Source organism: Oncorhynchus nerka, linkage group LG9a (assembly GCF_034236695.1).
Source record: "Oncorhynchus nerka isolate Pitt River linkage group LG9a, Oner_Uvic_2.0, whole genome shotgun sequence".
NCBI classification, from domain to species: domain Eukaryota; kingdom Metazoa; phylum Chordata; class Actinopteri; order Salmoniformes; family Salmonidae; genus Oncorhynchus; species Oncorhynchus nerka.
In genome coordinates this window covers 60,745,709-60,771,096 of record NC_088404.1, presented here as the reverse complement: position 1 = coordinate 60,771,096, position 25,388 = coordinate 60,745,709, and the positions used below count along the sequence as shown (strand labels likewise).

Sequence of the window (25,388 nt, the reverse complement as noted above, 5' to 3'; positions counted from 1 at the left end):
GCAGAGAACTGGAAGGAAAGATGAGATATACCTGCTGGAGCGCGTGCTACAAGTGGGTGCTGCTATGGTGACCAGTGAGCTGAGATAAGGCGGGGCTTTACCTAGCAGAGACTTGTAGATAACCTGTAGCCAGTGGGTTTGGCGACGAGTATGAAGCGAGGGCCAACCAACAAGAGCATACAGGTCGCATTGGTGACTAAACGGATGGCACTGTGATAGACTGCATCCAGTTTGTTGTTGAGTAGAGCGTTGGAGGCTATTTTATAAATTACATCACAGGAGTCGAGGATCGGTAAGATGGTCAGTTTTACGAAGGTATGTTTGGCAGCATGAGTGAAGGATGCTTTGTTGCGATATAGGAAGCCAATTCTAGATTTAATTTGGGATTGGAGATGATTAATATGAGTCTGTAGGGAGAGTTTACAGTCTAGCCAGACACCTGGATATTTGTAGTTGTCCACGTATTCTAAGTCAGAGCTGTCCAGAGTAGTGATGCTGGACGGGCGAACAGGTGCGGGCAGTGATCGGTTGAATACCATGCATTTAGTTTTACTTGCATTTAAGCGCAATTGGAGACCACGGAAGGAGAGTTGTATGGCATTGAGGCTCGTCTGGAGGTTAGTTAACACAATGTCCAAAGAAGGGCCAGAAGTATACAGAATGGTGTCGTCTGCGTAGAGGTGGATCAGAGAATCACCAGCAGCAAGAGCAACATTGATGTATACAGAGAAGAGAGTCGGCCCGAGAATTGAACCCTGTGGCACCCCCATAGAGACTGCCAGAGGTCCGGACAACAGGCCCTCCGATTTGACACACTGAACTCTGTCTGAGAAGTAGTTGGTGAACCAGGCGAGGCAGTCATTTGAGAAACCAAGGCTGTTGAGTCTGCCAATAAGAATGTGGTGATTGACAGAGTCGAAAGCCTTGGCCAGGACGATGAATAGGGCTGCACAGTAATGTCTCTTATCGATGGCGGTTATGATGTCGTTTAGGACCTTGAGCGTGGCTGAGGTGCATCCATGACCAGCTCTGAAACCAGATTGCATAGCGGAGAAGGTACGGTGGGATTTGAAATGGTCGATAATCTGTTAACTTTGCTTTCGAAGAGCTTAGAAAGACAGGGTAGGATAGATATAGGTCTGTAGCAATTTGGGTCTAGAGGGTCACCCCCTTTGAAGAGGGGGATGACCGCGGCAGCTTTCCAAACTTTGTGATTCTCAGACGATATGAAAGAGAGGTTGAACAGGCTAGTAATAGGGGTTGCAACAATTTCGGCAGATAATTTTAAAAAGAGAGGGTCCAGATTGTCTAGTCCGGCTGATTTGTAGGGGTCCAGATTTTGCAGCTCTTTCAGAACATCAGCTATCTGGATTTGGGTAAAGGAGAAATGGTGGGGGCTTTCGCAGTTTGCTGTGGAGGGTGCCGTGCAGATGACCTGGGAAGGGGTAGCCAGGTGGAAAGCATGGCCAGCCGTAGAGAAATGCTTATTGAAATTCTCAATTATAGTGGATTTATCAGTGGTGACAGTGTTTCCTAGCCTCAGAGCAGTGGGCAGCTGGGAGGAGGTGCTCTTATTCTCCATGGACTTTACAGTGTCCCAGAACTTTTTTGAGTTAGTACTATAGGATGCAAATTTCTGTTAGGAAAGCTAAGGCTAGCTTTTTCAAACTGCCTGTGTATATTTGTTCCTAACTTCCCTGAAAAGTTGCATATCACGGGGGCTATTCGATGCTAATGCAGAACGCCACAGGATGTTCTTCTGCTGGTCAAGGGCAGACAGGTCTGGAGTGAACCAAGCACTGCTTCTTAACAAGAACCCGGAAGCCTTAGGGGCGAGGAGAGGGACGGAAGCTATACTGTTACACTGGCAATACTATAGTGCCTATAAGAACATCCAATAGTCAAAGGTATGTGAAATACAAATGGTAGAGAAATAGTCCTATAAATACTATATTAACTACAACCTAAAACCTCTTACCTTGGAATATTTAAGTCTCATGTTAAAAGGAACCACCAACTTTCATATGTTCTCATGTTCTGAGCAAGGAACTCAAACGTTAGCTTTTTTACATGGCACATATTGCACTTTTACTTCCCCAACACTGTTTTTGCATTATTGAAACCAAATTGAACATGTTTCATTATTTATGAGGCTAAATAGATTTTTATTGATGTATTATATTAAGTTAAAATAAGTGTTCATTCAATATTGTTGTAATTGTCATTATTACAAATAAATAAATCGAAAAACGGACGATTAAATCGGTATCGGCTTTTTTTGGCCCTCCAATAATCGGTATCGGCATTGAAAAAAGCATAATCGGTCGACGTCTAGTCTCTAGAGACTTTTAAACCAGGTGATGTCATCGCATATGTAGGAGGTGGAACAACATGGTTAGTTAAGGCATATTGAGCAGGGCTAGAGGCTCTACACTGAAATAAGAGGGGCACCATGAAATTAAGCAAGGGGCACCATGAAGACCAATGACCTCTCCAAACAGGTCAGGGACAAAGTTGTGAAGAAGTACAGATCAAGGTTAGGTTATTTTTTTTAAACACACAAAAAAACATCAGAAACTTTGAACATCCCACAGAGCACCATTAAATCCATTATTTAAAAAATGTAAAGAATATGGCACCACAACAAACCTGCTAAGTGAGGGCTGCCCACCAAAACTCACAGACCAGGCAAAGAGAGTATTCATCAGAGGCAACAAAAGAGCCCAAAAATAATCCTGAAGGAGCTGCAAAGCACAACAGCGGAGATTTCTTGTTTATTTCACAATAAAAAAATTAAAAATTGCATCTTCAAAGTGGTAGGCATGTTGTGTAAATGAATTGATACAAACCCACAAAAAATACATTTTAATTCCAGGTTGTAAGGCAACAAAATAGGAAAAATCCCAAGGGGGTGAATATTTTCGCAAGCCACTGTATATACAATTGTACACCTTTGTTGTCTGTTGAAATTGCCGGTCCATCTGTAGAGTAATTTGACAGAAAGTGTCTGGTTAGGTCTTCCAGATATACCAACGGTGGTTCACAGGCTCGGTTCGTTAGAGGAAATTGTTCTTCTCGCTCTTCTTCGTCGAGTTTCCTAGAGTATTGTACATATACAGCTGCAGACTGACTGTGTAGCCTTGAAGAGATATTCTTCTTCTCTGTTGAAAGTTTTTAGCCATTCCTGGCAGTCTGACGGACTTCTCTGGGTTTGGTGGATGCCAGGAGAACGCTACCTGCCACAATGCATAGTGCCAACTGTAAAGTTAGGTGGTAGAGGAATAATGGTCTGGGGCTGTTTCATGGGTCGGGCTAGGCCTCGTAGTTAAGAGTGAAGGGAAATGTTAACGCATACAATAACATTCTAGACGATTCTGTGCTTCCAATTCAATATTGGAGTGGCCATCACAAAGTCCTGACCTCAATCCCATAGAACATTTGTGGGCAGAACTGAAAAAGCGTGTGAGAGCAAGGAGGCTTACAAACCTGACTCAGTTACACCAGCTCTGTCAGGAGGAATGGGCCAAAATTCACCCAACTTATTGTGGGAAGATTGTGGAAGGCTACCTGAAATGTTTGACCCAAGTTAAACAATTTAAAGGCAATGCTACCAAATACTAATGAAGTGTGTTCCCACTGGGAATGTGATGAAATAAATAAAAGCTGAAATAAATCACTACTATTATTCTGACATTTCACATTAAAATAAGTGGTGATCCTAACTGACCTAAAATAGGGAATTTTTACTAGGATTAAATATCAGGAAGTGTGAAAAACTGAGTTTAAACGTATTTGGCTAAGGTGTATGTAAACAGTTATAAAATGTATTATTCCCATGCATATCAGAGATATACAAAACACACCTGCTTTTTCCATGACAGACTGACTAGGTGAAAGCTATCATCCCTTATTGACTTCAATTGTTAAATCAACTTCAAAATCAGTGTATAAGAAAGGGAGGAGACAGATTAAAGGATTTTTAAGCCTCGAGACAATTGAGACATGGATTGTGTAAGTGTACCATTGAGGGTGAATGGGCAAGACAAAAGTGCCTGTGAACGGGGTATAGTAGTAGGTGCCAGGCGTAGGGCGGTGACTGTATTACAGTCACACCGCCGGTCATAAGTCATGAAGGCAGTCAAATTCCATGTGACCGTTTAGTCACGGTAATCAGACTTCTCAAAGCTTGGATGCTGCCGATGGTCATTAGTAGCCTACCAAACTTGTTACCTGCCTGGTACTCAGCACTATTGTCCTTCTAATCACTCTGACATCAATGTAAACGTAATCAAAAAGGCTATGCAATTGCATGAGAAAACAGTGATGGCCTCTTAAAAAAAGAGGGTCCCATCAGAATTCTATAGGCTAGGCCTACTATGTTGATTTCTCAACTTTCCTAATATTGAGCAAATATTAAATCACATTGCTCATCTTTACAACATGAGTATAGCCTACCTAGTTGTCGTGAAAATTAACCACAAGAAAAGCATCCTCTATTCGCTATTTAAGTGCATAGATGACATGTATTGTTTCCCCTGCCCCCATTTCAAGACATGTGCATGATAATAGTCCATTCTAAATCAAAACTAATTTCACACAGAGCTGAAGGAATTTTGAAATGAATAAAATGGGCAAATGTTGCACAATCCAGGTGTAGACAGCTCTTAGAGACTTGTCCAGAAAGACTCACAGCTGTGATCACTGCCAATGGTGCTTCTACAAAGTATTGACTCACGGGTTTGAATACTTACGTAAATTAGATATGTATTTATGTTGTTAGACACTTTGTCATTATGGGGTATTGTGTGCAGATGGGGGTGAGAAGAAAAAAAAAATATGTCATCAATTTTGAATTCAGGCTGTATCAACAAAATGTGGAATAAGTCAAGGGGTACAAACACTTTGAATACACACTTATCATATGCTGCTGCAACGCCGTTCTTCATTTGACTCTTATCTATCCTGATGCCTCGTCACTTTACACTGCCTTCATGTACAAATCTACCTCAAATACCGCATACCCCTGCACATTGATCTGGTACTGGTACTCCCTGTATATAGCTCCAGCGTGTGCATTTTATTCCTTGTGTTACTATTTTCTTTTATTATAATTTATTTTACTCTCCGTCGTTGGGAAGGGCTCATAAGTAAGCATTTCACAGTTAAGTCTACACCCGTTTTATTTGGCGCATGTGACAAATAATGTTATTTTAGATTTGATCCAAATCACATCTGTGAAAGAGCTGTTCATTTGTCTCTCTGATTTGCATACTGCTACTAATACTTTTTGAGCTCCAGACAACAATTATCTGGAGATATCTAAAACCTTCTGAAGATGGTAATTCCGGACTGCAGGAACAAATAGTTAGAGAGGAGAGCCTCATTCTGGTCCATACTCACTTTTGCAGTGTTAAAAAAAAGCTTTACTTTTTCTTTTTATTGAACTCACATTTCACAATCGGAGATAATGGTAGGTAACTTTTTAGGTATGTCGCTTTCAGTTTAACAGAGACAAAAGATCTGTCTCACCAAAAATACTCAATGTCAATCACAAATACATGGGGGCATGAAAAACCTGTCTGAGCTTGTATTCCAGTGGCATGTGACAAATTTACAATTAACCTTGAATTCATAGACCACATAAAAGGCAGAGCTGTCACCTTCTAAAGAGCCCCAGGCACTGTCGTGTCAATAGCCAACAATGACAACCTTCAGTTTGGGAGAATAAAATGACCTGCCATTGATCAGCAGCACTCACCAGAAAAAGGTGTTGGTTCCATCGTCGAATACTTCAGACTCCGTGTTTCGTCTAGAAAGGTTGTCTCGGGAGACTTGTTTTGCAGATTTGTGTTTGGTTGGAGTCGCCGGGGTCAATGCGTGGTGGGGAGAACCGGACACTGAAGGGTCAGATGAGCCATCATTGACCTGCTCCTCTGCAGCATTGGCAGGTTTGCCAGTGACAAGAGCCACGCTGCTCCTCTTCGAGTCGGGCTTGGTCATTGTGTTCTGAATCCCTAGGTTGAGTAGATAGCTATATCCTGAGAATATCTTCTGTTATTTCACTGCGTGTCATCCAAAACAGCCCCACCCAAGTCTGTCAGCATCTGAAGCGGGTTGAGATAGCAAAACACACCGTTAATTGAAAAGCACATGTGATGTTCATGGGAGCATGTTAAAGCTGGTGCCAAATGAAAGTTAGGAGTCTATATTTGAGAAATTACAGCATATATAACTATTTCAAAGATTTTCCATCCTAAAAGTTAGGAATAAGCAAAGATTTTGATTTTTGGACCGAGTTTGGGAAACCCTACCATAGATTTCCATTCAAGTCTATTGTATTTGCTAGTATGATAGCAGATACCATAGACTTCGAGTCATTGCGCAAACGCTAGTTAGGATTGGCATGAAGTTTCTTCATGCTGTAAAAAGAGACATTAAAAATGGTATCCACGAGTTAGATAAAGGGGCCTCGTTGCCTAAATATCCCTTTAAATAGGTACTAGAAATACATCAAAACATAACAATGCTTCAGACCCCTGCCAACTAATAACAATTCTATATTTAGTTATTGAGAAATCATTTGACTTGTGTACGTTTAAGAAATATTGCCCTGGACCTTAAAGGAATACTTTGGGGTTTTGGCAATGAGGCTCTTTATCTACTTCCCCAGAGTCAGAACTCTGGATGGATGGATACCATGTTATTGATCTGCGTGCAGTTTGAAGGAAGATCCTAACTAGCACAATTGCTGACTAGCGATAGCGCAATGACTGAAAGTCTATATACCCATAGACTTCCATTCATTGCGCTAACGGTAGTTAGCATTGGATCATGAAACTACCTTCATACTGGACAAAGATACAGAAAAATGGTATCCACGAGTTCATCGGACTCGTGAGGAGTAAATGACTGGCCTCATTGCCAAAATTCCGAAGTATCCGTTTAATTATGTTACCAAAAACCCACATATCTTTAAGATATTTTCTCATTTCTCTCCCTCATGCAGGGATGATAATCTACCTTTACTTGTGTGAACTAAAACCTTCCAACTAGTTCGCGTTTTTACTGATAGCTATGTGGTTTATTAAGTGATAAAAACGTAAGATTCTGTTACCAAATGTAATTACTGCAATTGAATTGGCTACAAAGGGAAATCATTGTCACAAATACAGATATAAATTGAACCCGTTACGAAATTAACCTTGGGCTTTCCCATCCGAGCTTTTTTCTCTAATTGACCTTGTAAATGCCCGGGCCAGGCAGTTCATGCCAACACGACTAGCAAACTTGACACAATGTATACATTTATATCAACGCGATGACTTGCTACAAATGTTCCCGTGTCTCAACGATTATGCTATAATAACGTTGTTGTAGTGATACATTGGTGAAATATATTTTTTTTTAAATACATCCCGCTAGCTAGCTAGCCATTTTCCACCCACCGCAAATCTAAGAAATGGATCACTTATTCCAACTGTTCATACCCCGCAAATGTTGTCATTGCGAATAAGATAGCTAAATACACCAGTTCAACGTCAGACTGTGCTCAACTGGATAGTTACATAAATGATAGTCATTACGCAATTTGCAAACCACTGATGATAGCCTATATAAGCCAGACCCAGTGTCCACAGCTCTCCAGGCTAGCTACTGTAGCTAACGTTAGCTACTTCAACCTGGACACATGGGCATTCCGTCTAGAATGATGAATCGCGAACAACAACAAAAAAAAATGTGAGAGTCGTCAAAGTCGCATATAATTGGCTTGTAAACGACGGGTTGATCACATAAAGCGACTCTCCTCTTAGGTTGTGCTACATAAATACGTGTCTCTCCGCGCAACGTCCAGTTTGTGGAAAAGCTACTGTTGCCACCTAACTTACCTGTATAACGTTGCCTCGAAAATAATTTCAGGGGATGCGAACGAAGATTTTGTGGTGGCCGCTTTTGTCGTCACTTCCTTCTGGATCAGCATACACATAATCCAATTGCGTCACCAAATGTGTCGTTTTCGTCATTTATTTTACTCAAAGATAACTGTGCCACTCACTGCACTGTGTCAAAGATTTTCTTTAGAATATTTATAGTGAATAAGAATATCTATATTACTGACATAGATCTATATAGATATTAATTTTCTAATCTGTATAAGTAAAGACTATAAAATATATATTATATAGCTCATAGCTTCACCAATACTCTTCTTATGTGATTCATAATGTAACGACCCTTTCAGGTTCAAACATCTCCCCCGTGGTTTCTCTTTTGAACATTTGAAGACTGTTCAGATGTATTCTGGAGAAAAGACAGGTTCCAATTAATGCCTATGTCTTTATTTCTTGTGAATACAAATAAGGACAGGCAACAATACAACTGAATAGCCAAGAATTATTTGAATTTAACGCAAATGTTCTTGATTCCCCTTTAGCCTATAGGCTAAAACAGATTAAGCGCCTCAAAATCAGTCTGTCTTCTTTTATATTTAGTCACTCCACTACTGTCAGAGCATGTCTTGGGCTAAAGTGTTAAAAACTTTTCTCATTGTGATAGATCTTGTCACGGTTGATCTTTGACTGAATGTGTAGATAGCACAAGGTTATCATAGCAAGCATCTGTTCACTAGACCAAATATGGAATATCCTACAGAAATCCTGGCGAAAATCTTCAAAAAGTGTCACACCATCTATATCTTCCTTTTGTGTGGGTTCAAACAAGCACTGATGAGCTGGAGATTTAACACAAAGGTCATTTACCCACTGCACAGTCCAACTGGCTGACCCAACCACTAACACTATTGGCTCTTCTCTTGGTTTTATTTGATAATAGCCTGATAGATGGTCAATCTATAATGTAGCCTATCTTTAGATCCATACCGTTTTGCAACATCACATGAATTCAAAAGTGTTTGTTTTTTTGCCTTGCCTTGCGGTCCCAGACTAAATTAATGAGGTAATAATATGAGGTCTCCAAAGCCTACGTAAAACAAACCAAATAGAAATAGAAGAACTGAGCAAATATGACCTTTGGCAGAGGGCCATTGTGAGGGGATTTCTTCAGTGCAACACAGAAAGCAAACTTTCCCAACACAATTACGTCCACACTGTTCCTTTGAGTTAATGTATTACTGGAGTTAATCTCCAGCTCTTCTCGTGTAGCCATACCTCCTAGTGGTGCATGTGTAACGGATGTGAAACGGCTAGCTAGTCAGTGGTGGTGCGCGCTAAATAGCGTTTCAATCGGTGACGTCACCTGCTCTGAGACCTTGAAGTAGTGGTTCCCCTTGCTCTGCAAGGGCCGTGGCTTTTGTGGAGCGATGGATAACGATGCTTCGTGGGTGACTGTTGTTGATGTGTGCAGAGGGTCCCTGGTTCGTGCCCGGGTATGGGCGAGGGGATGGTCTAAAGTTATACTGTTACACATGGGTCAGCTATTTGTTCACCTGCAGCTTCCGACAATTGCTAATAACCCATCCACAACCACCGGACTATATGTGATCAAGTGAAAATCTGAGGCTCACACACGACCCGCTAATATAGAAAAAATGCTATAGGCTACAGTCAGAAACGGCGGAACGTTTTTTTGACTGGAGGTGCAGGATAAAAATAAAATCTGATTTAGATATGTTTCTGCCTATAAATTCCAACATTTTGGTATATTATTCGTTCGTCAACTTGTCTATAGTTCAGCCTGGTCTCTTATAACGCAAACGTCTAGCAACTCAAATGTTGCATGCTCAAATCTTGGACAACTTTCAAAATTGAGCTTATGACCAATAAAAAAAACTTTGCAACTAATTACTACTTTTTTTTGCTACTTTTCAACTACTTAGCATATAAGCTAACCCTTCCCCTAACCTTAACCATTTAACCTAAATCCTAACCTTAACCCAGGGCTTGCAAACTATTACAGACTACAAAGGGAAGCACAGCCGAGAGCTGCCCAGTGACACGAGCCGCCCATTACGCCCGCTTTGAGGCAAGTAACACTGAAACATGCATGAGAGCATGAGCTGTTCCGGATGACTGTATAATCACGCTCTCTGCACATTCATAAGAAGGCTGTAGGGTCCGACAGATTACCAGGATATGTACTCCGAGCATGAGCTGACTAACTGGCAAGTGTCTTCACTGACATTTTCAACCTCTCCATGTCAGTGTCTGTAATACCAACAGGTTTCAAGCAGACCATCATCCCACAAGCCACAAGACTCCTGAATATCTAATCGAATGGCTACCCAGACTATTTGCATTGCCCCCCCCCACCTCACACACACACTTTTAGAATTTGTAGGCTACAAGGGCTAGGGCACTTTAGGGCGGCAGGTAGCCTAGCAGTTAGGGCATTGGGCCAGCAATTGAAAGGTTTCTGGTTGAAATATCTGAGCCGACAAGGTGAAAACTCAGTCAATGTGCCCTTGAACAAGGCACTTACCCTAATTTGCTCCAGGGGCACTGTACATGGATGACCCTGTAAAACAACACATTTCATTGCACCTATCTGGTGTTGCCTACATTATGTGACAATGAAAACATCTTATTTACTTTAAGGCTTACATCAACCCCTAAAGGGTCTATCAGAGTACTGTATGGGTACACACAGCAGTGTTCTAGAATATTGTACCGTTGCCTTTCATACTTTTCGAATTCTCAGTGCAGCTCCAGCAAATTCTCCAACTGTCAACATATTCAAATGTATAGAGGCCGCGTACTGGAGATTTGTTGGTTAGGAATTGTGGGGAGGTGCGTGTTTGGGCCATTCCCCTTGGATGTTGGTCTCAGAGCTGCGTAGCTATGTCACAATCAGTGGTGTGTTCTCATGGATGCCAAGGGAAGCAAGGCTTCCACCAAGAATTGACCAAAAATATTTGATAAAATAACAGCCAATCACCGATGAGCTAAACTGAGTGATCTCAACTGTAAATAGTCCTGGCACACCAAAAAAAGTGTCATTGAATAAAACTTTATTGTCCATCCAGGATGGCCATTTTTCTTTGGCATCACCTTCATTAAACCAATCACATACACATACATTCTCACATCATACACATTTAAACCAGTCAGTGCATCATGTTGCATACACAACAACAGAGGACATTAATACATTCACTCACAACAACCACGGTCCCAACTGCACTAGATAGATAAGTCCAGATACCAATATAATTTACTTTACTTTTTTAGTAGTCCAACAGCATAAGGAACAAATTAATGTTTGAACACATTCTTCTTGGCCATGGGCGTTCTGAAGCACCGGTCCGAAGTAAGCCTCTCGAACTGAGGGTGTAGAGGGTGGGAGGGTTCGCCAATGACAGCCAGTGCCTTCTTTTTGGTTGCCTTGTGGAACAGAAGTCATAGGAAGCCAGTTTGGATTTAACTTCACACCACATCAAAAACAGATCGCCATTTACAGAACAAATTTGAATTGTTGCATCTTGTTGTGCTTCGGTGGCTAGCTAGCTAGCTAAAATCATCACATTCCTAAATTAGCCATGGATGGAGATAGGGATTTGGACTTGTGGTTTTACTTAATCCTCCGTACTGGCCAACGATTATAACGACTATTCTGATCCAACCATAAATTCATACATTGTGCCCCTGGCCTGAGAGGATGGAAGTTCAATATGCAGCTACTGTAGATGTAGTAGGCTAATGTTAACTAGCTGGACTGGCACATTGTTGCCTATAAGTTAAGCTAGCGAGCAAGTATTTTAGCCAGGTAGCCTAGGACAACAAAAACTAAAAGCATGTACTGTATGACAGAGACATAGACCGTTTTGGCAACATGAAAGTCATTGGCGTTTCTCTACAAGTAGGGTGAGTCAAAATGTTTTTTTTTCTACTTGCACACACACACAAATCACAGCCATGGACAAGCCACATCATATTTAGCTTATGTTGATTGGACAACATTTTTTTCCTGTATCTTTTAGTTGTCACTGTATTACACTAAGCAATATGTGATTTGATTATTTTGAAATGTTTAAGTTGATATGGTGCTGGAATAGTGGAGGCAGCTCCTGTTTTCTTTGCAACTTGTGGTAACTCTCTGGTGTTCTAAATCAATAGTTGTTTAGTAGTCCGAAAATGTTGGAAACATTAACTTGCTTAACCATGCTGTAGGTCATGTAACTGTTTCTTGCAGGCAAAATGCTTTGTGGACTTCACTGGACAGATGTTGCTCTCCGGTTTTGTGATGAGACAAAGGTGTGGTTGAATTTATTCTGCCACTGTGTCTTCTTAGGCCTATCACGGTGGCAATGGGTTGGCGGACTATTCTGTCTCCGTGTCTATGATTTACGCTTAATCCTTTTCCTAACCTAAGTCTCATAACCTGCCACTCGAATTAACCTAACCTGCTGTATAAATGATCCTAACCTGGTACGAAAAAGTGTAGCTGGACTCCCACTCACCGGGTGAGTTGGGTTGCCTAGCAACTGGAGTAAACAAACAGGCAGTACTCATGCCTTTGCCACATGCACAACCAGACTTGAAGTTATCTAGCCTAGTTGATTTCAACATGTTTGTTCTTGTTTTTTTGACCTTTTTAATCAGGGAGTCATACTGAGACCAAGGTCTCTTTTACAGATGAGCCCTGATTTACATAAATTACAGAAAATACACACATCAATATAAATACAAAATACAAGCAGAGAGAAAAACACGGTCATAAAAAACAAACATATTCATCAGTCAGGTCCTCAATCAGCTTTCTGAATTGCCCTAGAGGCACCGGAACATGACATTTAAGAACACGTTCAAGATTGTTCCACAAATAAGGTGCAAGAAAACTAAAAGCTGATTTACCTCACTCAGTAGAGAACAAAGGAATTTCCAGAGTTCACCATCCCTGGGACCGGGTGTGGTAACTCATGTCTAAAGTTAAGTAAAGATATTAGGTACAGTGGGACTTTTTGTAAAATGGCTTTATAAATTAAAAAACATAGCAATGTATCAACCTATGTGACATCAATGAGGGCCAACCAACTTTCTGTTCGAGAATGCAGTGATGAGTACTACAATTGGCGCCAGTAATAAAGTGCAGTACACCATGATGAACTGCATCTAACGGCTTTGGTGACATGATCACAGCTGCAACATCATTAAAGTCTAGGACTGATAGGAACGTCAACTAAATAAATCTGCTTTCTACTATTTGGCAAGAGGCAGGACCTATTTCTATAAAAGAAGCCCATTTTTATTCTCAGCTTCTTAATTAATTCCTCAATATGGTTTTAAAAGACAGCTTTTCTTCTATCCAGATGCCCAGATATTTGTAAGCAGGGACATGATCAATACGGACACCATCAGAGAGCTGCAGCAGAAATGGATCAACCATATGAGCCCCAGTGGATTTTTTTTCTTCACATCAATCTTAAGCAAGGCATCTAGCACATCACGGATAGTAAATTGTTGAAATGAAAACAGAGATTCACTAGACGTTGACAGTTTAACCGTAATTTATAACATTGATGATTCACTTTCTATCACTTCAATATCCACACTCGCCCAATAATTACTTTTGGGAGCTACTTTCAGCAGACAGTGTGGCAATTCAGGTTGGGTTTTAGTATATTGGTTGGGAATTTAATCGAACACCGTTTGGGTCTTCGCGTATGGAACGCCGTTTGGGTTTTTGCGTATGGAACGCCATTTGGGTCTTTGCTTGTCCAAAAAGATACACGTCAAATAACAGAATTTGACAGTCAAATAACACCATTTTAATTACAGAATGTTGTGTGTGCTGAATTTGCAAACACAAGCCAAGCGCCACCAGGTAGCCTAGTGGTTAGAGCATTGGGCAAGTAACCGAAAGGTTGCTATATCAAATCCCCGAATATATCAAATCCCCAAATCCCCGAATGTAAAAATGTGTTGTTCAGTTGAAGGCACTCAGTTGTACATCTGACTAGGTATCCCCCTTTCATGTTATTGTCAAAGCTGTACAGAACTGCATTGGTAATAAGGCATTATTGTTTGACCGAATGGGAAAACGTCTGTGCGAGCATTTGAAATTAGACCAAGATCAAAAATGTTTGCAAATATCTTTGATAAAGATGTTATTACCAACTTCTGTGGTAGCTAGCTAGCTTTAGCGTGGTACCTAGCTAGCACCAATGCAACCAGCCTGAAAACAATGACCAGTAGAAACTGCAGTCATTTTCAATATTCTTAGCAATGGTTTAGGAATCCTTGTGAGTAAGTATTAGCTAGGTAGCAACTTGTTGTTCTCTGTAATATTCATATGTGTAAACATACTGAATTGTAATTGGATGCATTTTACTGCCATATCATACTGTGCTATGATTGGTTAAGACCACCCAAATGGTTAGGTCATGGGTAGTTTGATCCTGGTTGGCGATACATGAACATGCCAGTTATAGCTAGCTAATAAAGAGCTACATTAAGAAATATCCTGTAGTACTGCATTGTATTATTTTGTACAAAGTGTGCAAAACAAGATTGTTTTGAAATATTGAAATAACTAGCTAGCCAGCTACTTAACCCTGTTGCCCAAAACTATTGCTATAAACTTCCATACCAGTATTGCTTGACCAGACGGGTTATGTGTTGTCAAAATAAAAGTCCCTCTTTGAAAGTAATGCAGAAGGTTACATACATACATATTTAGACTAGACAATCTCAAACAAGGTTGGAGTGTTGGAATGTGGAGCAATGAAACGGAGTAGGAGTCTAGTCCCACAGAACACAACTGGGAAGAGTTTATGCAAATATTAGTGTCACAGTAGCTCTTATTGAGGGACTTTGACTGTGGGAAATCACCTCCCCAGTCAGCCTATTGTGCATATTGACATTTATATTTCACTGTACAGCCTTACTTAACGATTGGGGATCAATGAAATGGGGTATCATTCTACTCAGTATCCAAGAGCTTTTTTAGCAAAGTCCTCCTCAGAGTTAGCAGGCTCCAAAACATCCAGGTTGTATTGTTTTTCTGCTGCAAATAGTGTTCAATACACATAGTAGGTTGACTGGTACAATAAATGTGTCTCAATTCACAGCGTTTTCAGATAGTGATGCACCGATACCAATATCCAATATTTTCCTTGCAAATAAAATAGATACCGATAACCGATATTGAACATTTTTGCCGCCTTTTAAGCATTCCAGTACAGTTAAATAGTTAACACACACACGGACGCAGCGGTCTAAGGCACTGCATCTCCTAGCACGAGGCATCACTACAGTCCCTGGTTCAAATCCAGGCTGTATCACATCCATCCGTGATTGGGAGTCCCATAGGGCGGCACACAATTGTCCCAGCGTCCTCAGGGTTTGGCCGGTGTAGGCCATCATTGTAAATAACAATTTGTTCTTAACTGACTTGCCCAGATAAATAAAGGTTACACACACACACACACCACACTGACCAAAAAGTTATTTTATTGGCATTTACGTTTGTTGCCTCTCTTCCTCGGTGCGCACTGTCACTGTGTCCATTTCCATCTTGTCCAGCTGTGTATGTAATTTTTCACGTAAAACCTATTTCTTGTCTGCATTGAAGTAGCGGTGCGACACAGTAAAGAGAGAATGCCTGTTGAGCAGGCGTTTCAATGCCATGACAGAGGGTATCACGTCTGCTGCAGGCGCAGTTGATGAGCTTATTTCTCGAGTCAGTTGTTCGAATGGAGCTAGAAAGTGTGTTCATGTTTCCAAGTTTCAAACATGTTCTCAGATGCCATTGAAATGGCAGCAGCAATATGACAACCAGCACATTCATGAGCAGGAAAGACGACTTTCCTCAGTGCGAAATCCTCGACGACCCACTGTGCTGTCAGACTCACCATGCTCATGGGGCTGATATCGCTGGTCCAAATGTCAGTCGTGAAGCTAATAGCAGTGGTGCTATTACTGTGTAACTCCGGTAGGGCAACATCTGAAAAACAGCACACTTGGTAGTGTGTACAAGTGCTCGACCAGTCGGCAAAAGCCAACGTCACCCACCACAGAGAATGGTTGATTGTCAAGGGCAATGAATTCCATTATCTTGGCGATAATGGATTCCGCCTTTGAGTTGTCTCGCTGAAGTGGTCTTACTCTTTCAAATGACTGCTTGACTTGTTGACTGCTCGATCCACACAGCAGACATTGTGGGCTAGGTTAGGAATGTTGCACGTGTAAGCGCAACATTTTACGTGGCGTCATTACATCATGTACCTACGTTATATAGATATGTACGTAAGCTTTGACATCAGTTTTGCACATCAGCGTTAAACTAGACATCAGACCGATGTCGATGTTGGCATTTTTAGCTAATATCGTCCGATTCCAATATCTTCACTGATAATTCGTGCATCCCTAGTTTCAGAGTCCCGCAATAAAAGCTATGACGCTAATGTTCTCTGGGTAGACTGAATTTATTATTATATATATTTTTTTTTAAATCACCTTATTTAACAAGTTCTCATTTACAACTGCGACCTGGCCAAGATAAAGCAAAGCAGTGCGACAAACACAGAGTTACACATGGGATAACCAAATTTACAGTCAATAACACAATAGAAAAATCTATGTACAGTGTGTGCAAATCTAGTAAGATTAGGGAGGTAAGGCAATAAATAGGCCATAGTGGTAAAATAAATACAATTTACCAATTAAACACTGGAGTGATAGATGTGCAGAAGATGAATGTGCAAGTAGAGATACTGGGGTGCAAAGGAGCAAAACATTAATAACAATATGGGATGAGGTAGTTGGGTGAGCTATTTACAGATGGGCTGTGTACAAGTGCAATGATCGATAAGCTGCTCTGATGCTTACAGTTAGTGAGGGAGATATAAGACTCCAGCTTCAGTGATTTTTGCAATTTGTTCCAGTCATTGGCAGTAGAGAACTGGAAGGAAAGGCAGCCAAAGGAAGTGTTGGCTTTGGGGATGACCAGTGAAATATACCTGCTGGAGCACGTGCTACGGGTGGGTGCTGCTATGGTGAACAGTGAGCTGATATAAGGTGGGGCTTTACCTAGCAAAGACATATAGATGACCTGGAGCCAGTGGATTTGGCGACGAATAGGAAGTGAGGGCCAGCCAACGAGAGCATACAGGTCGTAGTGGTGGGTAGTATTTGGGGCTTTGGTGATAAAACGGATGGCACTGTGATAGACTACATCCAATTTGCTGAGCAGAGTGTTGGAGGCTATTTTGTAAATGACATCGCCAAAGATCGGTAAGATAGTCAGCTTTACGAGGGTATGTCTGACAGCATGAGTGAAGGATGCTTTGTTGTGAAATAGGAAGCCAATTCTAGATTTAATTTTGGATTGGAGATGCTTAATGTGAGTCTGGAAGGGGAGTTTACAGTCTAACCAGACACCTAGGTATTTGTAGTTGTCCACAAGTCAGAACCGACCAGAGTAGTGATGCTGGACGTGTGCGGGCAGCGATCGGTTGAAGAGCATGCATTTAGTTTTACTTGCATTTAAGAGCAGTTGGAGGCCACGGAAGGAGTGTTGTATGGCATTGAAGTTCATCTGGAGGTTTGTTACCACAATGTCCAAAGAAGGGCCAGAAGTATACAGAATGGTGTCATCTGCATAGAGGTGGATCAGAGAATCACCAGCAGCAAGAGCGACATCATTGATGTATACAGAGAAAAGTCGGCCCGAGAATTGAACCCTGTGGCACCCCCATAGAGACTGCCAGAGTTCTGGACAACAGGCCCTCCAATTTGACACACTGAACTCTATCTGAGTAGTAGTTGGTGAACCAGTCATTTGAGAATCCAAGGATGTTGAGTCTGCCAATAAGAATGCGGTGATTGACAGAGTCGAAAGCCTTGGCCAGGTCGATGAAGACGGCTGCACAGTATTGTGTCTTATCGATGGCGGTTATGATATCGTTTAGGACCTTGAGCGTGGCTGAGGTGCACCCATGACCAGCTCGGAAAAATTATTGCATAGCGGAGAAGGTGCGGTGGGATTCGAAATGGTCGGTGATCTGTTTGTTAACTTGGCTTAAGAAGACCTTAGAAATCTCAGGCAATACTAAAGAGAGGTTGAACAGGCTAGTAATAGGGGTTGCAACAATTGCGGTGGATCATTTTAGAAAGAGAGGGTCCAGATTGTCTAGCCCTGCTGATTTGTAGGGGTCCAGATTTAGCAGGTCTTTCAGAACATCAGCTATCTGGATTTGGGTGAAAGAGAAATGGGGGAGGCTTGGGCAAGTTGCTATGGGGGGTGCAGAGCTGTTGACCGGGGTAGGGGTAGCCAAGTGGAAAGCATGGCCAGCTGTAGAAAAATTTGCGATTATCGTAGATTTATCGGTGGTGACAGTGTTTCCTAGCCACAGTGCAGTGGGCAGCTGGGAGAGGTGTTCTTATTCTCCATGGACTTTACAGTGTCCCAGAACTTTTTGGAGTTTGTGCCACAGGATGCAAATTTCTGTTTGAAAAAGCTAGCCATTGCTTTCTTAACTTTCTGTGTATATTGGTTCCTGACTTCCCTGAAAAGTTGCATATCACGGTGGCTATTCGATGCTAATGCAGTACGCCACAGGATGTTTTTGTGCTGGTCAAGGGCAGTCAAGTCTGGAGTGAACCAAGGGCTATATCTGTTCTCAGTTCTACATTTTTTGAATGGGGCATGCTTATTTAAGATGGTGATCAAAGCACTTTTAAAGAATAACCAGGCATCCTCTACTGAGAGAATGAGGTCAATATCCTTCCAGGATACCCGGGCCAGGTCAATTAGAAAGGCCTACTCGCTGAAGTGTTTTAGGGGAGCGTTTGACTGTGATGAGGGGTGGTCATTTGACCGCAGACCCATTACGGACGCAGGCAATGAGGCAGTGATCGCTGAGATCCTGGTATTTAGAGGGCAGGTTGGTCAGGAATATATCTATGAGGGTGCCCGTGTTTTCAAATTTAGGGCTGTGCCTGGTAGGTTCCTTGATAATTTGTGTGAGATTGAGGGCATCTAGCTTAGATTGCAGGACAGCCGGGGCGTTAAGCATATCCCAGTTTAGGTCACCTAACAGTACAAATTCTGAAGATAAATGGGGGGCAATTAATTCACATATGGTGTCCAGGGCACAGCTGGGGGGTGAGGGGGGTCTATAACAAGCGGCAATGGTAAGAGACTGGATTTTTAGAAGTTGAAGCTCGAATTGTTTGGGCACAGACCTGGATAGCATGACAGAACTCTGCAGGCTAACTCCGCCCCTTTGGCAGTTCTACCTTGGTGGAAAATTTTGTCGTTTCGGATGGAAATTGCAGAATTTTTGGTGGCCTTCCTAAGCCAGGATTCAGACATGCTAGGACATCAGGGTTGGTGGAGTGTGCCAAAGCAGTGAATAAAACAAACTTAGGGAGGAGGCTTCTGATGTTAACATGCATGAAACCAAGGCTTTTACGATTACAGAAGTCAACAAATGATAGCACCTTGGGAATAGGAGTGGAACTGGGGGCTACAGAGCCTGGGTTAACCTTAACATCACCAGAGGAAGAGAGGAGGAGTAGGATAAGGGTACAGCTAAGGGCTATAAGAACTGGTCTAGTGCGTTGGGGACTGAGAATTAAAGGAGCAGATTTTTGGGCACGGTAGAATAGATTCAGGGCATAATGTAAAGACAATGGTATGGTAGGATGTGAGTACAGTGGAGGTAAACCTAAGCGTTGAGTTATGATGAGAGAGGTGTCGTCTCTGGAGGCACCAGTTAAGCCAGGTGAGGTCTCCGCATGTGTGTGTGGTGGGACAAAAGAGCTATCTAAGGCATTTTGAGCGGGACTGAGGGCTCTACAGTGAAATAAAACAATAAGAATTAGCCAAGACAGCAGTAGACAAGGCATATTGACATTAGAGAGAAGCATAAAGCAATCACAGGTGTTGATCAGGAGAGCTAAGACAACAATGGGTAAATGGCGATGAATGGGCAGAGCGGGTCAGTTAGGTACATACAGGACCTGAGTTCTAGGCTGGGGCCGACATGTAAACAAAATGAGGTACCATGTTATTGAAACAGTCCAGGGGCCATCAGCTGTGTAGCCGAGTGATCATAGGGTCAAAAGAGCAGCAATAGGTGAGTCAGGGTGCCGTTCAGTAGTCACTACTACGCTAGGCAAGCAGGGGACACAGCATTCAGAATAGCTAGCGGGCCGGGGTTAGTAGATGGTTCTTCGGCGACATCGTAACAGAATAACCTGTTGAGACCACATCGGGCGATCATGTCAGCAGTCCAGTCATGATGGATCGGCGGGGCTCCGTGTCGACAAAGGGTCCAGGCCAATTGGCAAAGGTGGTATTGTAGCCCTAGAATTAGCTGGTATATGGGCCTAGCTCAACGCTAGCTCAAGGCTAGCTGGTGCTTGCTTCGGGACAGAGGTGTTAGCTAACAGTAGCCACTTGTTTGCAGTTAGCTAGCTGCGATGATCCAGTGTAATGATCCAGAGTTGCAGGAATCCGGTGATATGGTAGAGAGAAGCAATCCGATATGCTCTGGGTTGATATCGCGCTGTGCAGACTGTCGGGTGTTGTCCGATCTAAGGCAGGTTGGTGATCGAGAAAAAGGTGAAGACCGCTAGCCGTGGCTAACAAAGACTAGTAGCTAGTTAGCTGACTAGCTCCTGATGGAAGTTCCAGTTGTAATGAAATAATGGAATAAAAGTAGCAGATCCGTACCACATTGGGTGAGCTGGGTTGCAGGAAAGTATATTTAGTTCGTACATAGAAAGTGAGATTATGATATATATGAAATAGACCGTCTATTTACATGGGATAAGACACGGGATAAGACAAATACACAAGTCCTACTGCTACACCATCTTGGATCCAAATGACCCCATGTCATTGATCCACAATTCATAGGTAAGGCTGTATAGTGAGATAACTATGCCCCCAATGCAATTCTACACAACCAACAGCGTCAGGGGGTAAAGCCACATTCCTTAGCTGTGCCACATTATGTAACACAGCACACTCCCTCACAATGTCCCAGACCTTTTCAGGCTTGTATAAAAAGGTTTCCACCTGAGGAATCGAGGCAGCGCCATCTGCCCTTCAGAAGCCCGCTCCACAAAAGTGCGTACCTTGCCAATGGCGCAAGTTGTAGTTCCCCTCCTCTGCGCTCTGTGGGTTGGCGAAAAGGGTGAGCAGCCACCACTTGAGGGGATATCCACTGTCGCCTGCAAGGTTAGTGAATGGGTTAGGCACTGCAGTAGAGAAAAATTGCAATTGATTTAGAATTTCTACATTAATCATCTGTACCTAGAAGCCAGCCAACACGCACAGCTCCGGCCTCAAGTCTGCGCCCAACACTGCTGTTGCTCCATATGAATGAGTCATGGGTTGACCCAGGCCACCGAGCCACTCGATTATTGAAAGCAAATTCATTCTCACTCTGTGCCTGTATAGCAACATGAGTGCAGTCAATAGCACCAATTACATTTGGGAAACCAGACATTGCTGCAAATTGCACTTTTTTATTTGCCTGTTCACCCACCGTGTAAGGAAACTTTATGTAGAGGTACATCAATTAAATTATACCTCCTAACACGTCTGGCATAAAGGTTGTCTGAGAGATTCCTGACCTGTCAGCCAATTCCATTTGAAAAGTGCCTTACGTTCCCCAGTTTCTGTGTTGTGGGTTTGTGTAAATGTATGTGTGTATTTCAGGAAATGGCTTCCTGAATCCCCCAAGCAGCTGATTGGTCGGCCCCATTGCAGTTTGGAGCTCTGATCCCGCCCTCTCGTTAGGGGATACAGCTGTCGGCAAGTACAAACTCCTTCTGCAGCTGGATAAAAGCCAGTGTTCCTTTGTTAGGAGAGAGAGCTTCTTTGATGTCCTGTGTTGGTTGTTGCTCAGAGACAGTTTGTAAAGTATTTTGTAGCCGGTCATGCTGAGGTATGTGTATGCCAGAAGGACTGTGTTTGTGATTATAGAACTTTTTCACTTAAAGTTTGTATTATTCTGTTTAATTTGTAACCAGGCAGGAAGGGGAAGGCACCTTGGGAGTGCTTAGGCAAGAGGCCTGTGGGCACACATATACCCGTAGTATGTACTCTGTCTCTGCACACTAGGTAAGACCCCTCCCCCTGTATTTTTGTTAGCGTGCCAGGTGGTGTTAATGTAGGCAAGTAGTGGGTAGGCAGGTAAGGTAGGAGGGGGAACTCTAACTTTTACTTTGGTTCCGTCCAGACCCTTTTCCCCAAATGACCATGTGAATGAAATAAATTCCCTGTAAATGGTAATATTCTCTGCCTCTGTCATCTTTACCCACACCTACTGTACAGTCACATACCTCTTTCACTCCACAGGGAGTTGAGTGTAGCAGGGTGTTGCATTCCCTCCCAAGAGGTTTATGTAACAGTGCCTGTTGACAGAGATCCGAGGGTTGTCAGGATTTGAAGTGGGACAGGCACGGTTTGATTTCTGAGGTTGTTTCTCTGTAAAGCTGGTCCCACTACAGCACAGAGATCCAAGAGAACAGCTCTTGGTAATTGGAACCGGCTCATAAGCAGCACATCATCTGCCAGTAAATCTTGCTTGTCTCTGAAAATTCGCTCTCTCTGAATTCTTCCATTCGCCAAAGCAGCCATTGTGCTCATTACGCCAAAGCAGCCATTGTGCTCATTACGCCTTTTTATACCCACCCATTTGATTGTCAAAGCTACCCAGTTGCGTAACACCTTCAGGTGTGGTAATTAACCTGATTGTAACTGACCATGACAGGGTCATTATCACACTGACATTCTGCGCAAAGAACATGTGATTAGCACATGAAATGTAAATGTAATTTGTCCTACTGTTCACCTTATTAAATTTCATAACATGCAAGTATTGTTTAATTACAGAACCAAATAAATATGATTCCCGATTAAACTGTACAACATATTTGAGGGGATCTTTTGCAAGAACAGATTTCTCCATTTATTTATTATCCTAAATGTTTTTTTGTGTGCACTCCAGGGAACTCTTCATATATATTATGTGAGAGGTAATATTTCTATGTATTTTACACAATGATATCAATTTCAAATAGTTTCTAGAGTTTCATCCTTCTGCCATCAGAGTTGCAGTTTCTCATTTGTCCAGTTTACGTGCATACGTATGTGGGCGACAGTGTCTGTGGAGGACCGCACATTCTCCCGTCAAGTTTTTTTAAAATTATAAATCCCAAAATGTGTTTAGAAAGTGGCGTACGCTGCCTTTTATGCCTACGCAACATTTATAAATGAGGTCCCAGAGGTTGGGGATATCTTAACACTTCTAATTTTCATTTTTCACTTGCTTTTTTCAAGTGTTAAATGTCATTTTTTTTGTACGTGTTTTTTTCCCACCTGTCTAGTGTGTGTTTACTATGAAAAAAGGTACAAATCATCTTACCTGGAACACTTAATACTTGAAATTATAATTGCAGCTTTAATTGTGGTCCAGTGGTGTAGCATCATAGTCTACAATGCACACATATGCCCATGTCGGCATGGGTTTGAATCCGGCTCATGCCCTGCTGACATACCCTCTCCTCCCTAGTTTTCTATCTCTCTCCATTATTTCTATCTAATAAAAACTGATAATAGGAATATTAAGCAGATTAGCTTAATACCCTGTTTTCACAGGAGGCTGCTGAGGGGAGAATGGCTCGTAATAATGTCCGTATCAGAGCAAATGGAATGGCATTAAACACCTGGAAACCATGTGATGTATTTGATACCATTCCACTCATTCCCATCCCGTCATTACCATGAGCCCATTCTCCCCAATGATGTTGCCGCTAAATTCCTGTTCCTGTTTTATGTTGTAAATTTGACTAACATGACAGGCTTGATTGAGTATTAAACATTCCACCTCATGAGGCATTTTCATAACTAGGTGGCACTCTACACTACATGCAGACAATAACTGAGGTCGAAGAGGTCAAGGATCAGTTGTATAGAAAAAACATTTAGAATAAAAAAATCTAACTTTTGACTTTATTTTGCCTTATCTCCATTCCTGTCTAAACAACACGAAGCAATATGTCTAGATCTAACACTTACCCAAACCCTTAACCCTGAATCTTACCTTAACCTAAGTTCAACCAATATTTAAATTACATTTGTTTTGCATGCCGGGTATGTGCGCATATGTTTTTTTCCCATCTCAACAACAGCAACCATGTTTTGTATATTCAAAACTACAACTTCACAAACAAATTCCACCTCAAATAAAGTCCATGAATATGTAAATAACCTGCATAAACACAATTAAAACACCATTATATTAAACACAAACACGCACACCTTAGTTAGGTAGGGAGACAGATGTGATTCTTTACCCTCTATGGAACCACCAAATTTACCAAACATGTAAGTGACAAGAGCTTATTATATGGTATGTATGATTTTGTTCTTCCATTATTGTACTTGTCATAGTAACGTGACTTCCAATGCTGATTGGAGGAGATCATCCAGAGAAGGGGATCATAGTGACTGCAGTTGGTTGGCTTCCTCCTTATAGGCATTGCCTGTGCCGTTGTGGACTTACACAGAGCCTGAACCTAGCCCGCCCAAGTGAGCACAGTACTTTCTAATCTTACATATTCTCTCAAAGAACAGTCTGAGTCTGAGCCAGCTTAGGGCTGATGTCCGTTTGTAAAAGGGTTTTAAAGCACTTTGAAACAGTTTTATATTCTAAACATCAATATTAACACACCACTTACATCTTAGAATGTGTAGTCCACAACAAAAAGCTACAGAAAACTGATTAAGATCCAATTAATTTGGACAAATACACACTTATTTCATGAAAACCCCCACATTTTTCTGTTCCTTCTTTCTCCCTTCTCTCCCTTCTCTATACAGACTGTTCCCAAGCTTGCACACCGGCACCCCACTAATACATTTTTTCTTCAAAATGTGATTCTAAAGCGATCTTGGTCACCTCAATCATATTATTAAATTGAAAAGCTTAAATGTTTTGAGCCAATAAGTATTCAAGTCGTTTGTTTTGGCAAGCCTAAATCAGTTCAGGAATAAAAATGTAACATAATCGTCCCATAATAAGGTACATGGACTCACTCTGTGTGCAATAATAGTGTTTAATATCATTTTTGAACGACCTCATCTCTGTACCCGACACATACAATTATCCGTAAGATCCCTCAGTCGAGCAGTGAATTTCAAACTCAGATTCAACCACAAAGACCAGGGAGGTTTTCCAATGCCTCGCAAAGAAGGGCACCTATTGATAGATGGGTAAAAATAAAATAAAAAGCAGACAATGAATATTCGTTTGATCATGGTGAAGTTATTAATTACACTTTGGATGGTGCATCAATACACCCAGTCACTACAAAGATACAGGCGTCCTTCCTAACTCAGTTGCCGGAGAGGAAGAACAATGCTTTTTGAAATTCTCGATTCAATTCTAGATTTATCGGTGATGACAGTGTTTC

General features: G+C 41.9%; 1 protein-coding gene and 1 long non-coding RNA gene across 3 annotated transcripts in view; both read right to left on the bottom strand.

Moving 5' to 3' along the window:
- Window positions 1-7,948, bottom strand: part of ptdss2 (phosphatidylserine synthase 2) — a 40,592-nt gene extending 32,644 nt beyond the window's left edge. Inside the window, exons 1-2 of one of the 2 annotated variants that reach the window (XM_029668792.2) lie at window positions 7,887-7,948; window positions 5,759-6,104 (exon numbers count right to left, since the gene is read on the bottom strand). In XM_029668792.2, the coding sequence (XP_029524652.1) occupies window positions 5,759-6,000 (242 nt within the window). In that variant the 5' untranslated portion in view covers window positions 6,001-6,104; window positions 7,887-7,948. The other variant, XM_029668793.2, reaches the window with a different exon arrangement.
- Window positions 7,949-10,946: 2,998 nt separating this feature from the next.
- Window positions 10,947-21,648, bottom strand: LOC115134819 (uncharacterized). Its single transcript, XR_003864389.2, has 3 exons — window positions 21,220-21,648; window positions 21,042-21,137; window positions 10,947-11,336 (listed from the first exon to the last, which is right to left on the bottom strand). It is a non-coding gene; the product is annotated as an uncharacterized LOC115134819 (long non-coding RNA).
- Window positions 21,649-25,388: the final 3,740 nt, after the last annotated feature.